This window comes from Henckelia pumila, chromosome 1 (genome assembly GCF_033568475.1).
Source record: "Henckelia pumila isolate YLH828 chromosome 1, ASM3356847v2, whole genome shotgun sequence".
Classification (NCBI taxonomy): Eukaryota; Viridiplantae; Streptophyta; class Magnoliopsida; order Lamiales; family Gesneriaceae; genus Henckelia; species Henckelia pumila.
The window spans coordinates 107,163,132-107,181,243 of NC_133120.1; the positions used below are offsets into that span (position 1 = coordinate 107,163,132).

At 33.0% G+C, this 18,112-nt stretch overlaps 3 protein-coding genes across 4 annotated transcripts; all 3 read left to right on the forward strand.

Annotated features, from left to right (window-relative positions):
* The first annotated feature begins 265 nt into the window (after nt 1-265).
* On the forward strand, nt 266-4,699 carry LOC140883334 (probable GABA transporter 2). Of its 2 annotated transcripts, none has more exons than XM_073289765.1 (8): nt 266-608; nt 1,388-1,465; nt 1,770-2,000; nt 2,663-2,760; nt 3,026-3,212; nt 3,569-3,699; nt 3,919-4,155; nt 4,275-4,699. In XM_073289765.1, exons 1-8 carry the CDS (start codon nt 491-493, stop codon nt 4,662-4,664), a joined length of 1,470 nt encoding a protein of 489 aa, XP_073145866.1. In that variant the 5' UTR covers nt 266-490; the 3' UTR covers nt 4,665-4,699. The 2 variants fall into 2 exon arrangements, with proteins under 2 accessions (XP_073145866.1, XP_073145875.1); XM_073289774.1 differs by lacking the exon at nt 266-608 and adding an exon at nt 1,602-1,680 and having other exon boundaries at nt 1,312-1,465.
* Nucleotides 4,700-10,359: 5,660 nt separating this feature from the next.
* On the forward strand, nt 10,360-11,350 carry LOC140875251 (uncharacterized). The gene has a single exon (XM_073278901.1). It carries the CDS (start codon nt 10,586-10,588, stop codon nt 11,087-11,089), a length of 504 nt encoding a protein of 167 aa, XP_073135002.1. The 5' UTR covers nt 10,360-10,585; the 3' UTR covers nt 11,090-11,350.
* A 5,094-nt stretch (nt 11,351-16,444) lies between these two features.
* On the forward strand, nt 16,445-18,085 carry LOC140877210 (uncharacterized). Its single transcript, XM_073280742.1, has 3 exons — nt 16,445-16,883; nt 17,495-17,512; nt 17,601-18,085. Exons 1-3 carry the CDS (start codon nt 16,487-16,489, stop codon nt 17,789-17,791), a joined length of 606 nt encoding a protein of 201 aa, XP_073136843.1. The 5' UTR covers nt 16,445-16,486; the 3' UTR covers nt 17,792-18,085.
* Nucleotides 18,086-18,112: the final 27 nt, after the last annotated feature.

Here is an 18,112-nt window from a genome sequence, read left to right on the forward strand (position 1 = left end):
ATAATCTACTGTCTGAGTGATGACATTCACACAGCCTTTTTCCGCACTCGCTTGTTTGATGGGAAGGCCTAACCGTGTGACTCGGGTTTCACGACTAGTCAAAGAACCAGTTGCATTACCTAAACTAAGAGTAGGTTGATTCGTTGATAGATGAACAAAATCACAAATACAAGATTATAGTTTCGTCGGGACGAGTGCAGAGTCTTTCACACCTAAAAGCCCAAACTATAAAAAGTTAAAAACATCTTTCCAAATCCAATTATTGGTAACTAGCCACAAGTGGTTGGAATCACATCGTGGTTGGAATCACATCGTTATTGACTTGAGCAGCATATTTAGAATATTAAAATGGAAAAACAAATCTAAACGCTACAAACTTTGGAATAACTTTTCTCGGGTCATTTCGATTTGAAACCCGTAATGAGAAAGTGGGCATCCCATTCTCTCCGCCGAAAAACAAATAATATCTTCTTCTCTTGTTTTCTCGCCAATGGATACCTCCTCTTTAGCAGCATCTCTTCAAAGTGAAAACGACGTCGCGTCATCTGCTCTTTTACCAAATACGAGGATGCCATCCCACAGTGATCCCCCTTTCTCAACACCTCCAGGTATGTACAAATTACAATTCAAACTGTTTCTTTAGCATTGGATTTGGATCCAGAAATTCAATTTAGAGTGTCAATTTTTTTTTTTTAACTTTTTGGTACCTTTTAGAGTTTCTTTCTTTCTATTCGATCAAGTGAAACAATCGTATGTGGGATAATAATATGCAGATGGTGTCGTTGGATAGCGATTCTTGATAATTTTATAGCTTTAATGAAAAGAGAGAAAGAAGCACAATAATGGTCTAAAATAAAAACTTCTGCAAAACGTTGTAACAAATCGATTTTACGATGCATATATTCGACTCGAATAGAATATCTCATGAAACCAATTTCTAAAAAGTAAAACTTGTTTACATATCACAAAAGCATTGACTTCAAATTTTATGCCCACTAGTGGTATTACACCCAATTTACCTTTCATGATAACACTTAATAATCGAAAGGATCGTGAGAACGTGTATATAATAAGGAAAAAGATAATGGAGGGGTGGAGCCCACTTCTATTTTAGTAAGTTATTTATTATTATGCATCTTTCAATTAAATTTGTAATTAAATATGAGTTAAGAAGGGTATCTCGATACAAAATAAAAATTCAAAAATTAGTTAAGCACGAAGGATAAGCTTGTAATTTTCTCCTAATTTATCCCTCCACCAGATTTCTTAGTTTGCAGTATTTAGATGCATGCATTTATCTCCATTCCCCCGCACGCATCATTTGGCGGACAGGATTCTTCCTTTACGCCACTGTAATCATTTTTCTGAGAGTATATTTCAATGGCAGAGGTTGCGACGAATGACCCATTTCACGAAATCCGCCGGGAAGACGACGCCGGAGCTGCTTTTGTGTTAGAATCCAAGGGTAATATTAGTTTTTTTTTTCTTCATTACAAATTGCTTCAACGAATGGATGAGCGGGGTGTTTTTCGAAAATTTGTTGGTCGATTTGGATTTGGAACTATATGTTTGAATGATTGAGATTGTATGGTATGAAACAGGGGAATGATGGAAGTCTGTGGTTTCATTATTTTATGCCAGCGGACTTTTACGTGATCGCTGCATAAATTGATTTTATGAGTGAGTTATAGGTGTTATTCGAGATTTTGTGACTCGATTTGAAACCAGAATATGGGGGATTGAATGATTTATTGTATGGTGGTGAACAGGGGAATGGTGGCATGCTGGGTTTCATTTGACGACGGCGATAGTGGGTCCCACGATACTGACTCTGCCATATGCGTTCCGGGGGCTCGGATGGGCGATGGGATTCCTGTGCTTAACTGCCATGGGGGTGGTTACTTTCTACTCCTATTATCTCATGTCGTTGGTGCTTGATCACTGTGAGAAGGCGGGGCGCCGCCATATACGATTCCGGGAGCTGGCTGCAGATGTATTAGGTTAGATTATATAACTTTCTGCATAACTATTTTTTAACTGGGCATTTAATACTTTAAGAAATCGTGAAAACTATTTTTAGCGCTTTGCTGCCTAAACTTACAAGCTGCAGATTCGTGATACCATTTTTTTTATTAAAAAAAATCATATCATAATCGTGGAAAGTTGTTTTTTTTTTTTGTAAGGTGTCAGTGAAGAAAATTTATAGGTAGAAGATTTTAATTGCTGCTTGAAATTTTTGTGGAGGAAGAGGCCAAAATATTTATCATTTGTTTCATGTCAAAGACTCAAAGCACTTCGTTTCACTTTTGAGATGGCAATGTTCCAAAATCTAGAATTCTTTATTTGGATGTGGTAGAGAGGTGCCAATACAATTAATTTTCGTTAGGAAAGACCCATTCACCCTATCACGTTGTCCTGAAATTTTTGTAATGTAAGATCTTCTGTTGCAATATCATTGGATAAAGTAATTGGGAAATTCTTAAGAAAATTCTATGAAGATAGAAAGAAGTATGCTGAATTGTTTGTTTTCTGGTGGTGAAAAAATGTACCTAGATCTCATCTGTACAATACAGTTCCTATATTGAATAAAGAAATTGGTCCAATTTTCTGTAATGTGTTTTTCCACATGATAATCATGGCTTTGTGCCTTGATTTCTGTTAGGATCCGGATGGATGTTCTATTTTGTGATTTTCATTCAAACGGCAATCAATACGGGCATCAGTATTGGAGCTATCCTTCTTGCTGGGGAATGCCTTCAGGTATAGAAATGTAGGTATCAATTTGCTTTATATGAGGCATATAACAGCCAATTCTTTATTATACTCTATAGCTTATAAAAACAAATTTATGCTGGAACTGGTACTACAATTGTTTGCAGTTATCATGGGGAATGGAATTTAATTTACAAAATCATGCATATCTATACAGATTTATAGCTTCATAATCTAAACATTTATATAAAATGCTAGTTTCATTTTTATTTTATTGATATTTACATATTTTATCTACTGCTGGGCAGTGCAGATCATGTATTCGAATCTCTCTCCTAATGGGCCGCTGAAATTATATCATTTCATAGCAATTGTTACAGTAGTTATGATACTCTTGTCTCAATTCCCAAGCTTTCATTCTCTGAGGCACATTAACCTGGGATCACTGCTTCTTAGCTTTGGCTATACTTTTCTCGTGGTTGGTGCTTGTATTAATGCAGGTAAAAAAATTTATGCTCTGTTTTATGTTGAATTCTAGAATGTAGCATATTTTTTACTAGGAATTTGCTGCATATGTAACCAAGGTATGGATAAAATAACCATCGTTTTCTTTAATTGCTATATGGATCTAAGTTTAATTTCTTGAAACACTCGATTCAATTCAATGGATAGATTAGTCATTTGGAAAGTACTTGGACATGTATAATGTTGGCCCAGAGCTTCCACTCTCATGAAAACTGAAACGAATAAATGCATTTAATATAGCTTTTCATGATAAAATTATATGTTGCTGCTAGCTTTTAAATCAACATATCTGGATCATGTTTGTGATCTTACAGTTTCCAATATGATGCAGGCACCTCTAAGAATGCCCCTCCAAAGGACTATTCTTTAGAATCCTCTGAATTATCGAGGGTTTTCAGTGCATTCACTTCTATATCCATATTAGCCGCCATATTCGGAAACGGTATACTACCTGAGATACAGGTAACATTTATTTAGCTCTAGATTTGAATAATTTATGAATTTTCTTCTTGATTCTTGTGTGAAACAATCGTACAAAGGCGAGTCTAATAGCATTTGGAGAGGATGAATGAGGCCCAGCAGAAAACGTTCATGATGAGCATCTTCATAAAACATATTGCTCAAGTTCCCTTATATGATAATTATCATTTTTTCGTAACATTACCTTTTAAACGAATACAGGCAACACTGGCTCCACCAGCCACAGGGAAGATGACGAAAGGCTTAATAATGTGTTATACTGTAATTTTCCTGACCTTCTACTCCGCCGCAGTTTCCGGATATTGGGTTTTCGGGAATAAATCTAACTCAAACATTCTCAAAAGCTTAATGCCGGATGAGGGACCTGCCTTGGCTCCGGTTTGGCTTTTAGGTCTCGCAATTATATGTGTTCTCCTTCAACTTCTTGCCATCGGCCTTGTAAGTTTTACCAATTACCCTCAGTTCTATTTTCTTTATCAAAATCTTTTTCATCATCAAAGTCTTGAAAACCCCCAAGCTATGTCATGATTTTATCTTTTATGTTGTGGCCCTGACAGGTATATTCTCAAGTAGCTTATGAGATGATGGAAAGGAAATCAGCTGACGTGAACAAACCAATATTCTCCAAAAGAAACTTGATCCCGAGGATTATTCTTCGCTCCCTCTATGTGATATTTTGTGGGTTCTTCGCAGCTATGCTACCTTTCTTTGGTGACATCAGTGCTGTCGTAGGGGCCATCGGCTTCATCCCCCTCGATTTCGTCCTACCGATGCTTCTTTACAACATGACTTACAAACCCACAAAATCATCCCCTGCATATTGGATCAACAACTCAATTATCATCATTTTCACATGTGTTGGCTTACTGGGCTCGTTTTCTTCTATAAGAAAGCTGGTCTTAGACGCCAAAGAGTTCAAACTTTTCAGCGATAACGTCGTTGATTGAGTAAGAAATTGAGGTTATTGCTATCTTACTCCTAACGCGAAAGTTATGTTCTCTGTTTTACGTAGGAATTTGTTGTCATCGATGATAATAACGTTCGATATGTGTCATTCGACGAAAGAGCAAGCAACGTGGAGATAATGTGTGCCTTTTTGTCCCAACCTAGTCGGATGGAGTCCATCGCCATGGTCCCGATGGCCGAAGTACATGGTATGTTTATGAGAAGTGTGATCCAATCCATAGATTTGTAGCAAAGTTCGAATCAATCTTGAGGACGAGTAATTTGTATGCCACTTAAATTTTATAAAAGATTTTCCACTTTCAAAAAACAAGCATTTATGAAAGATATACTCTTTTGAAGATTTTCTGTGGCGGGGTCTAATTGTTCTTTCATTTTTTGGTATTTGAAAAATCTTGAATTTTTTTTTTTTTTGAAAAAAAAAACTTTATGAGATATTTTTTTAGATAATAGTATTTGGAGGTATACAAGAATAGGGGACCATAAGAGCGTGCAGACTTGGGGGACTTCTTCCAAAATGCACACCAAATGAATTTCAAAAAACCCGAGACATTTTTTACATGCTCAAAACGATCGAATGTGAACAAGGAATGCATTTGAACACTATTTTGAAAAAAAAAATAAAATTAACAACACCATTTTATAAAAAATAAAAAATTTCAGGGACCACAAACATTTTTCAGTCAATTAATACACAGTGTTTTCCGCAATCATTTAAAAAACATATTTGATTATTTGAAGAAGGTGTGGACCCTATTCAGGGGCAAGTTTCCTTGTAAAAAATTTCCAAGTGTTGCACATAAATTTTCAGAGAACTTAGGAGTTTATCCTTATGAAATATATTTAATATAACAAATGTATGTTAGAATTCATGATTAACAAAACTTGCGATGAAAAAGAAGAATTAATGCAACAATTTGGAAGAAATTTGTCTGGTATCATATGAAGGGGAATAATATTGAGGATAAGCAAAAGTGTTTGTTAGTATTTTAATTTCAGTTGGATTATGAAAAAAGGACAAAAAAAGCTACGTATTCAAACAGCTGTTCATATGAATCTGCTATTCAAACTACATAAAAATGATCCTTTCCAAAGAACAAAAGATGCTCCCACAATCTTTGCTATCCCATCTAAAATTTCCATGTAAATTAACTTACCAAAGTGTTTAACCAAACTCTATCCACAGTGACAACTTAGCTCGAAATATAGAGTAATTCGAAATCGTTTTAAATTACCTTCAATATGTGATATATCTTTCCCACATGAAAAAAATTAAGGATTTAAAATAAGTTTATAATGGGCAACAACTTGAGTTAGTCATTTTCATAAATTGATGACGAATACGAAATATTTGCTATAAAAACCCATTGTGCAGGAGTACGCCTAGGCCGAGGACGTAACACAATACATATCAGCTTTTCACGAATGCATATTTTATAACTTGAAAAAAATTTATCGGTAGTTTCACTTATTTGTGTTTTGACATGAAAGGTTGATAGTACATGGAGATAACCATTTGGTTAAAATATCCTTTGTTTGTTCTTGATTAAAAAAAATTAATTTTCTATAAATCCAACCAAAAAAAGTAAATAAAACTAATACAAGTAAAAAAAAATGTCATAGTATTCTTGGATTCATAAAAATAAAAATAAGACTTTATTATCGATATTAACAATATCGATAAAAAAAACAATTTTTTTAAAATCATGATTCCGAGTCGAATAATGCTAGATGTGCAACCAATATATCGTACAACGATATATACAACAATTATGTCGTGATATTTTGCTATTATCTCGTGAGATTTTGATATGATATCGTGAGATTTTACATTCAATGTATCGTGAAATTTGATAAATTAAATTTTGTACTGATTTTTTTGTGGTGTAAAAATTATTGTAAAAATTTGATTCTACATGCTACTGCTTTTCCGAGTCTCTGACTTGTAGGACAATACGTACATTATCCTAATTCCAAACTCAAACATAAACTCGAACGTTACAAGCCTGTTCAAAGTCTAAGTAGAGCAATCAAGCTCAAGATATTTTGGTTTTCAGTTTTGAACAAAAATGATATTCTGACTTGATTTACATTTGTAGTCAACTATTGTTTAGAAATTTAGTCCCGTTTGCGATCTTTTCCATTTAAAATAGAGTTAGTTTTCTTATGAAACTCACTATATTTATAGTAGAAAATAATATTTTTAACAAAAAAAAATTTATGAGTAGGATCATGTTGAAATTCTGTCTCACCTGTGAATCATACTCATACATTTTTTTAATTACAAAAGTATATAAAAATAAGGATCATAATATGAATCAAATTAATTTTTCTTTGACGTACCAAATTTTGTCCAAAGTCAAGACATCACTTATAAGGCACAATTTTTTTTTTTTTCCGATCGACCTCTTCGACCTTCGTAATAATAGTCCGATATGGTGTACCAAAACCAAATTAAATAATCAATAGATCTGACCAAATATTTATATTATATATATATATATAAATAAATCTAAAGACGTTTGACCAAAGTAAGCGCATTAATTGGGCTCAAATTTATTACTTGCAACACATACTAATATTTATTTATTTTAAATTTGCGTGCTTTTCTTAAACCCAAACAGTCCATAACCGCGTATATTCCGCATATCGTACGTAGGATACTCACAGTTTTGTGGAGAATGAAGCAACTGTCCACTTGTTTAGTTTGCTTATAACGTTTTACTTGTGATAAATGCAAATTAATTTGCTGAATATTGTTCGAATTTTGCAACACATCGTACATATATATATATATATATTTTTGTGAGACAATCTCATGAATCTATATGTATAATAATTGATACACGTCGATCCGATTCATATATAAAATAAAAAATAATATTGTTGAAATGAAAACCATTATATATTTTCATACATCATGTCAAATATGAGATCTGTTTGACAAAATTAACCAATGAAATCGTGGTGCTTTCTATTGTAATCTTGAGAATGAAAATAATTTTCATGTCAACTGACTTGTTCTATCTTGGTTTTGTACAACCGAGTATTCAAGTTCCGTTTTTATTTTTTGACTTAATAACTTTTTTCGATCAAATTTCATCAAAATGTTGATATGACATTAAAAAAAAAATAGAATATCGTAAATATTTGAAATGAAGTATCATCGACATGTTCCATATCATGTGAGTGTCACACCAAATTAACCAGAAATTAGACAAAGATTGCCATGAATAAATATATTGATGCGATTGAGTAGTCGGCCACATAAACCAACAATGCACGAATAATTACGTGATATTAAAATAAAAGAATATAAAATCTGTAATTACTTAATAAAAATATTACTTGTTTAATGAGCACTTGCGCAGCACGTCACATCTGCAGAGCAGAGCCATCGTATCGGTTAAATTAAATTACACGGTGACTAATGCAAAATCAATACGCGATAATATCGTGTTCCCTGTTTGTTTGTGTGTTTTTAACACAATTCATCCCCTTTCCTCACATTTTCTTGGACTCGTGCAATAAAATTTGCTGCATTTTATTTTATTTTTAAAAAAAAATGAAATTGACGATTTTTTTAACTAACATTTTTTACGTGTTTTAATGGAATACGAAATAAAAAGGGTAAAATGCAATAGACATATAACTACGTACTCCTATAATAATGTTCTCTCTCACACACACACACGTTAAATTATGCGCATTATGGTTAAACTTCTTCCACGCCATGTCCTATATCTACCATATCAGCATCTCATTAATGCAAAGTTTACTCGGTGAAACTGACTCGATCACATATTCACGTTCTAGTCAAATGTCAAATTTTACTTCGTCTGAAATGAATTACCAAATGATTTTTTCCGCATGTAACAATCATTTACGTTCATATACTATACTAAAAAAAGTAATTTGTGATAAAATAGATTAATGTTTTACAAATAGTTGGGACTCCGATTCTTGCTATCAATTTCCATAAGATGGGTCTTTTATAGATTACTCAATGCATTTTACTTCCTTATTTTGATTTGCAGATGTTAAAAAGTTAGTGGATTTGAACTTAATTCAACCCCAAAAACTTGCTTAAGGCTTCATTTGGAAGATGTGATTTGAAAGAAAAAGAAGAGAAATGAATTAAAATTTTAAAAAATTGATTGTTTAACATGTTTTTTTAAGGAAGGAAAATAAAGAAAATAAATTTAACTCATTTTCTTTCTTTTCTTTCTTCAACTCTCAAACAAAAAAATACATCATTTTTCTTCTATATGTTTTCCTCGCCTTCTTTTCTTTTCTCTTCTCTTCTTTTGCTTTTCAACTTCAAAACTAAGCCCAAATGAGATATTATTTTTGTCCATATATATAATTTGCAGAAATTTTATCCAATCGATACGAGACAAATAACATCATATTAGGCTGCGTTACTTTAAATGATGGGATTGAGACAATGATAGATTAAAATATGATTACTAAGATAATTTGATAGGATGTAGAGTGGTTATGGACAGGGACGGAGCCAGAAAAATCAAATAGGGGGCGAGATCATGGTTCGCAGTTGCGGTCGCGGAGGCTGTCGTTCCGATTCATGGTTCGCAGTTGCGGTCGCGGAGGCTGTCGTTCCGATTTTATTGGAATTTCACGGAACGGTCGCGGTTATTGTCGCGGAATATTTCTATAATAAAAAATAAATAATTATATAATTTGCTAAAATTTTAATATAAAAAATTACCTAAAACGTTCCGCGACGGCCGCGAAATCCGTGAAATTGCCGTTTCATTCCGCGACGTCCGCGAAATTACCGATATTTTAAAGAAAAACAGTGTTATATTAATCAACCGTTTTCCCCCGTAACTTTGTCGCGACAGCTGCCATTCCTGTTTCAGAATGGCTGTTCCACCCGTTCTGTGATCATTTTTGCGAACCATGAGCTAAATGAACAACACATAAAAGATAATTATAGGACAAAATATTATTTCAACAAAATAAAAAAATCGTAGAACAAAAATTAAATAACTTCGATAAAAAATAAAAATTTCAATGTACAATTTTTATTTTTATTTAATTTAACTTTTTAATCCCTGCCCCCACCACCGACTCCCTCTACCCCTACCCCTTTGTTAAGCCGAAAAATTGAGGGGATTCAGTTGGTTGGATAAAAAAAAAATTTCACTCTTTCACCTTGTAAAGATTTATAATCCCATGAAAAATTTAGGATTAAAAATCATCTGTAAATCCTATCATTAACGGGTCGAAAGATTTATACTCATTTTCAATTTTTCAATGATAGATTAAAGTATTATTATTAAGATAATTTGATAAGATATAGAGTGGTTATAGATACATATTAATATGTTTAGTTGGATGGATAAAAAAAATTCACTCTCTTACCTTGTAAAGATTATAATCCCATGAAAAATTTAAGATTAAAAATCATCGATAAACTTATCATTAACGGGTCAAAAGATTTATATTCATGTTCAATTTTGCAAGTAAACATATGATTAATTGATATTAATTATATAATCCTTTATTTATACAAATAAACATAGATTAATCAATATTAATTATGTAATTTTTCATTTATCAAAACACGTAAACAAAACTTTATTATATTAGCACGAGATTTTAACTACTGCGAGTCTGCGAACATAAAATATGTAATTTTTGAGTGAATAAGCAGAAATTATCCAATACGTGGATTGGTTTAATTTATTGGCTTGTGGCATATATTAGGGAGACGTGAATTTTTGCAGTCTCGTAGCCTTTTTATGCTTGAAAATCTACAGGCTCTCAGGCTCAAACCCACCATAATTAAACTTCACCGGTGCCGCACAAGCTTCGATTCCATCTTCCCCAATCGATCAAAATCTTCTCGATTCTTGGAAAAAAAGGGAGAGAACAAAAGATGGAGAAAATCACGAAAACGAAGCGAGATCAAGCAGAGTCGAAGCATTTGGTGTGGGACTGTGGCAGTTCTCTCTACGATTCGTTCGAGTTGAGATCATTCGAAAAGCAGCTCAGTTCCGCCATAGCTTCCAGAACTCTCTCCATGCCCCACCTAACCGACGGCCACCGCCTCCCTCCTCCTCTTCCTCCGCCGCAGCCGACAAAGAAGAAACCCACATCTAAAATCATACGCTCCGTCCACCGGCTCATGCGGTCGGTTTTCAAACCCAATCACAGCAGCAAGATCAACAACAGCGAAAACGACCCATTCGCCCCAGGATTCGCGCCCAAGGAAGGGTTTTACGTGATTTACGACAAATCCGGCGCACTTTCCACGATCCCAGAAGCCCCGGAGCGTGAAGGGCACTCGCCGGAAATCAAATCTCTGGTCAGAAGAAGTAAATCCGAAAGACTCAGTGGTGCTGCTGCTGTTACTAAATCTGTGGGTGTCTATTGTATGTGATTTTGATTACAGATAAGTTTGATCCCTCCTTCCCCACTGCTCCACACATCTCCTCCCAAAATACTGTTGAAATCTCTCTCTCTCTCTCTCTATATGTATATTTGTGATTTTTGAATTAGCTATATATAAACATGTAATGACCTGCATAAAATTTGCAATTCTCTTTGTGTGCTTTGAATGCAACGATTGAAGATGTTAGGATTAGAAACATGTGCAGATTGCAATACATGGTTTGCGGAATAAAGAATTCATTAAACATAATCTCAGGTCTTGTTGGTGGGTTGGATGAATTTTCTTTGATTTATTTCTTCGGACAAAATTTAATTTCATGTCAATAACAATTACGATAGATTTCAAAGAAATCCGAGATGTTTGTCACTCCACTTTAATGAATTTTAAATTTGTGTGATCCATCATGATGATGGATAGAGTGGAATTAATTATGAAGCCATAATTGTACTTCAATGCTTGGAATTCTTGGTTTTTTATGGATTTCAATTTTGGCATATCGTATATGGCCCTATTAAAAATGGGTATCCTTGGCCAAAATTTGTTGGGAGTATATGGGATTCGAGAGAATTACAAATGCAATGGAATTACATCTTTGTCAATAGGGACATTTATTTATTAATTAATAAAATAGCAATTTTGGGCCAGAATTTGGTGGTTTCATTAATTGCTCACTTATTGTGAGTTAGCCCAACTCGTGCATAGAGCCAATTGATCCACACTTGGACACAGCAAGGAGTGTATACTGATGGATTGGCGGTATTCTTTTTAAATATTTTTGCCCCAAATTTTCAGGGAATCTTTCTACATCGAAGTTGTTTTTATGTAAAAAAAATGACAATATTTGTGGATAAATAGCATAATACTTCGAAATTCTAGAAAATTTACAGATATATCAATAATAAGTTGTTGAAAATAATATTTGATCAAGGGCCAATTTACATCATTCCCAGCAGCATAATTATACCTGTGGGTAATAATGGAAATCTTCGGGTTATATAGGGAGAAGAATTATGGTAAAGGAAAAGTACAATTACATATCCACCAAGTGATTTGTTATATTTTTTTCAAAAAAGAAAAACAATAATGTGATATTTATGAACTCTATGAGGGCAAAAATTTGAATGATTTTCTCCGTACCATAAGATCGACCTCAGTCAGTGACACAGTCAAAAATTTAATTCTTGAGTTTTTAAGATAAAAAATTCAAAACTTCACTGCGAAGTTAAAAGTCGTGCCAGTTCATTGATTGAATTTGTTTTACTTGTATTTTATATGTTATAGTTTATGCATAAACCTCAAAAAATATTCTCCTTAAATTTTTGGATATTTGGCCTATTTTCTATCTCTGAAAAATCGTGATTCCACCACCACTAGACCAGCAGACCAGCAGTTGTGCAAGTACTTTTTGAGCGCTAATTTATATGACAAAATACATTTCCTTTTGATGAAGTTCGAGACGGTATCAGTAATAGTATGACACAGTTATATTTATGAGATAGGTTGACACTACATATATTTATAATAAAAATTAATATTTTGATTTAAAAAATAAAAAATTTCAGAGATTGAATAAAATAAGATATTGGTCTTGATGATTTATGACACAATTTGACTTTCTCTCGGACCCAAGCCTAATGACTCAATCTATTTGGGTCTAACATTATTTAGATATTTATTTAGACACTTTATCAATATCCATAAAGTTTAAAAAGCCGGTGAGAGGTTCAAGTCCATCAAACTCTCCGAATATCTATAATAACTTAAGTTACCTCATTTTTAAGGTACGATCCCTATAGTCACATGCTCTAATTTTCTTGAACTTTTATTGGGTAAATACTGACTGAGCGTCGAAGTGTTTTCGTCGGACAACCCTCGACGCACTCACTTTTTTGTGTGATGTAGGTAACAACTCACGAAATTCATTCTCTGAAATTGTTCGAGTATTAATCCAGCCACCCGAACTTTTACGAATTACCCGGATTTTTTTCAATCGGATAACTTTATTTTTTGGGTACATCACGTCTAAAAAAATAACACGCGAGTATCTCATATACAAAAATTGGGCTAATTGCATTCACACCCTCTGTAAAAAGTCTAAAAGGCATAAAATCCCCTAAGAAATATTAATAGGCTAATGCATCCCTCAGTTTTTTAAAATATAGCACATTTCACCCCTATGTTATACAAACTCGGGCACATTTATACCCTCTCATAGGGGTTTTTATGCTAATTTTTTTAAAACATAGGGTCTAACATGCTATTAATTTTACACAAGGTGTTTTATGTCTTTTAGACTTTTCACAGGGAGTGTGAATGCAATTAGCCCTACAAAAATTTTGTGCTTCCTTTTATATTTCGGTGGAAGGCTGTTTTCGATGTAAAACATGAATCAAACCAAACTGTTGAGCATGGTTCGATTTGAAATATATATTTTAATTACGGGTATTTTAATGTAAAATTAGATGTGAGATTTTGACGATTATGCATTTTTTTTTTCAATAAAGAGAGAACGACCAATAAATACAAAATAAAAAATTATATTATTAAAACGATATAGCCAGAAATTAAATTAATATAAAATATTAAATGAACCTATAATGTCATTCTGATTTAAAAATATACAGTACAATTTTATTTTTTTTAGAGATCAAACAATAATCAACATCTATAACCATGCTATCTTATCATTCAAAATAATAACAAGTTGCAACGAAGAAATGAATGTTCTAATAAATAAATATGGAATAAAGTCATTAGATTTTATTTCTTTAATAATTTCACACAGAAATGGTAAAAAGCTAATTATTCTTATAACTATGTGCACCAAGGGTGATGTTTTTTCATTTAAATTGTCATCAAAATGGGCTCATTCTATGCTTCACCCGATGGATTATAGAAACACCTCCAAAATATTAAGTGCCTTATGTTTTGAACTTCTCGTTTTCAGTCACAATTTGGCCAATAAATAGAATGTGACGGCGTGATGTGATTTGATTATGTTGATATTGATGGTTTTCCATGAAATTTGATTACCTAGCCTTACGTACATATTATGTTGTGTTAAAAAATTTTTTGTTAAAATCATTAAACAATAAACTGATGCCACAATTTTCACACACGTACAAACTCATCCTGAACGATTATTTTTGGAATACAAGTAAAAAATTATTTTTGGTTGTAAAATAAAAAATTGTGAACGATTTATTTTTATAATGAAAAAGGTTTTATCAAGTCTCGTGTCGTGGATTGACCGGCACTTGGCGCCCATGTCAATGGAGATTTTGGGAGCTAATTGCATCCACATCCCATGTGAAAAGTCTAAAAGGCATAAAACATCCTGTGTAAAATTAATAGCATGTTAGATCCTATGTTTTAAAAAAATTAGCATAAAAACCCCTATGAGAGGGTATAAATGTGCCCGAGTTTATATAACATAAAGGTGAAATGTGCTGCATTTTAAAAAAATGAGAAATGCATTAGCCTATTAATATTTCTTATGGGGTTTTATGATTATTAGACTTTACACATGGGAGATTAATGCAATTAGCCCATATTTTGGATAAGAAAATTTGGTTAACTCCTATATGAAAATGTTCCGACCTGGAGTAGCCATTAGCCTCGGGTTAGTCTAATTTTCATCCAGTGTAATTCTCCTTATATTTCAATATCAACATATAAATTATGTGTCCTTCATATTTTAATTAAAATTGACAACATGTGTTAATGATCCAATAACTCTACTTCCACCACACAGAATACTCCAAGTGTAGTATAAAAAAATTCCTATAAACCCCACTTGAAATGAATTAAGCCTAAAATGCTCATAGAGCTTTCTTGATCAGATATAAGATTCCTTAAAAAAAAATCAAGATACATTTGTGATTTTATATATCCTCAAATTATTTATTAAATATTGGCGGCTGAATATTGTAGACAATAAATTATGCTTTTGTAGAAGTGATTAAATTTATAAATTGTAAAAAAGTGAAAAAAAATCAAAAGTTCGTAGTGTTTGATAACAAAAGTGAAAATCTAAAAATCAAAGTTGAGTATTGTTTGATAAAATAAGTGATTATAATGATTTTATAACTAATATTTTTATTAGAATCACTTTTAGAAAATCATAATCATCATATGGCTAGCTTGTGGATTTCAATTAAGTTAAACATAAACTAACACATAATTTAGGTATAAGAAACACATAAAAGTGATTTTTTAAACCAAAATCTAACAATCACTTTTTTTTAGTGATTGCAAATACTCCCTTAAAAGACCTTGATTTGGTGTAATAGTATTGAACAACATTGAAAATGTAATGTGATATACTCCATGATGTATTTGATATGTTGCTTGACTTCATTATATGAAAGTTTTTTTTTTTTAACCAACTATGTCTATATGCTTTAACATAACTGAAAACTTCGTGTTTTTAAGGCCTTTGTGTCATTGTGTTTATAATGCTAAAATTTGTGAATGATGCGCCGCTTATTATATAATATCATATATTAACAAAACATACTTTTATATTAGAGATCGCTACTCTCTTTTTAACATTTTCGCATATATATCATGCATTTTTTTGCTATCATATATGCATATTTGTGTACCATTTTGATGTCATTTGCTTTGAGATAAATGAAATATTTATAATATATGAACGATCAATAATTCCATATATATGGATAATATAATGATTTATAGCTCTGATCATTTATAAAACTTAAATCAAAAGTAGAATGTAATGAATATATGTGATCAATTAATGTTTTATTCTTCATAGTAAATGATGGTAGAATATATAAATATAATATGATTCTGAAAAAATATGAATTTTCAAATATACAAGTTGCGGTATCAGAACCCGAGGTATTATGTGCGTAAGATTTTAAATATGTGTGGTATCACTTATTAATTATTATATGATTACATCTATGCCCGTTTCGCAATCTGGGTTATGTTACGAGTTGTCGTGAAATATTAATAGACCTGTACAAATTCTGTTGTTTTAATTTTTTTAAGAAAAGAAGTAAGCTTCACTCCACCTAAAGGCTAAAACTCCTCTTCTAAATGGACCATATGTGTGTTGATCATGGTGGGCCTTTGTTTTTGAAAAAACAATTTAACGGGCCTAATTTTATGACTGACCCAAGAATCCAATCTTACAATCACGATGTTACAATACAGAGGATGGGCCTTACCTCTTCTTGCTTTATGGGCCTACTTCGCCCAATACAACTGATGGACCTAAACGTGACTGCGATGGGCCGCTCAAAAATCTCGAACGTCGAAAATATTTCGGCTCATTCGATAAAAAATGTCGAGCACAAATCTGTGGTGGTTCATAATTCTTGCTTCAGAGTAACTTTGAGTTTTTTGGGGAAAAAAATGGAAGTTTCTGTTCGAGTTCAGTGTCTGTTGAAGTCTCCCGTGTTAACTGGTTCTTCAATCCTGTGTAAGAATAGAGGTTGGCAAGTAAAGCCTTGGAGCTACAGCAGAGAAACAATTTCAACTCCCAAGAGATATGAATTCAACTGTTTTGGTGAAACTGAAATGGGAAGAAGGATAGTTTATAGGAAAGGAAAACAGATGATTTGTCATGGGTTTTTGTTTCCTGTGGATCCATGGGCACCCAACGTTGATTCTCAGAGCATAGCTTCGCAGCTTTTTGCATTCTCTTTGTTTCCTTACCTGGTATTCTTGTATTTTATCACCAAATCCAAGACTGCTCCAAGACTCACTCTTTTTGGGTTCTATTTCTTGCTTGCTTTTGTTGGTGCCACAAGTAAGCTATTTGATTGGTTTCATGAATTGTGAATTAGTGCTCGGTTTGATATTGATGTTGATTAGATAATGCTTAACATTTTGATTTTTTTTTTAAAATTTCTGATGAATGCTGTAGTATCTGTACGCTCTTATTGAAGATTAGTTTGGTAAACTGAGAGAGTGAATTAATTATCACTTTAGATGGTTTTGGAAAAGTAATGTTAATGCACCTTTCATATATACTTCAACCTTTATTTTTCAGCACTATTCAGTGTGTATTTTATTCTTTTATCTAAAGTACGAAGGGTAATTAGTGTGCACATGGTAAGGAAGGTGGGTATGTTTGGCGCCTCCCTCATCAGTCTTAATGCTGCATTCTTGAAATTGCTTTTCTTTTATATTGATCAAATGGTTGTTTAAATGATAATGGAAGTCTAAGGCTTGTTTGTTGAACTTAATCGTGACTTAGGCTTGTTTGTTGAAAATGATGATTGAGTTCATAAACCGATAGACTCTAAGAGTGACTTCTGGGATTAAGTTCTTATATTTGTATGGCATAAAACTTGATATCCAACCTCGTACTAACTCCTTCGTCTTCTGGTCTTTGCTACATTGCCTCTCACTGAGCAGTACCTGCTGGAATTTATGGTAACTTTCTGCTGCAAAGCATCGTGAAGTTATCTTTTGAAAAAAACTTGCACATTTACTCATTATCGAATTTACGATCTTCACACAGCAAAGGTTCACTATGGAACATCCTTGTCCAATGTCGACTGGTTGCATGGTGGGGCTGAGTCACTGCTTACTCTCACCAACCTGTTCATTGTGTTGGGTCTTAGGGATGCTATTAGAAAAGCTGGAGGCGAAAATGGAAATACATCAGAGTTTGCCTCCAAAGGTAAAGAAGAGGATGAGCCATCAATCTAGGTGATAACAGCAGATTATGGTGCTTTAATAGTCCTCTCCTGTCCATAAGGCAAAATACTCCAGCCTCGGCATTATTTTCATTAATTATCAAGAGAATCTGTACATGTGATTCCTGGCATATAAAGTTCATATCTTTTGTGATTGGCCCAGATGGGTTCGTATTCGCATTGGAATTTCCAATTTGTCTTTTTGTGTTTAATCTCCAAGTATTTGCACTTTTACAGGCAGCTGGATATTGTAAATTTTATACATTGTCTTGGTCTGTATCATCGAGAGTGTATTTTCACTGGTTCATTTTGCCTTTTATATAATTTTACTTGA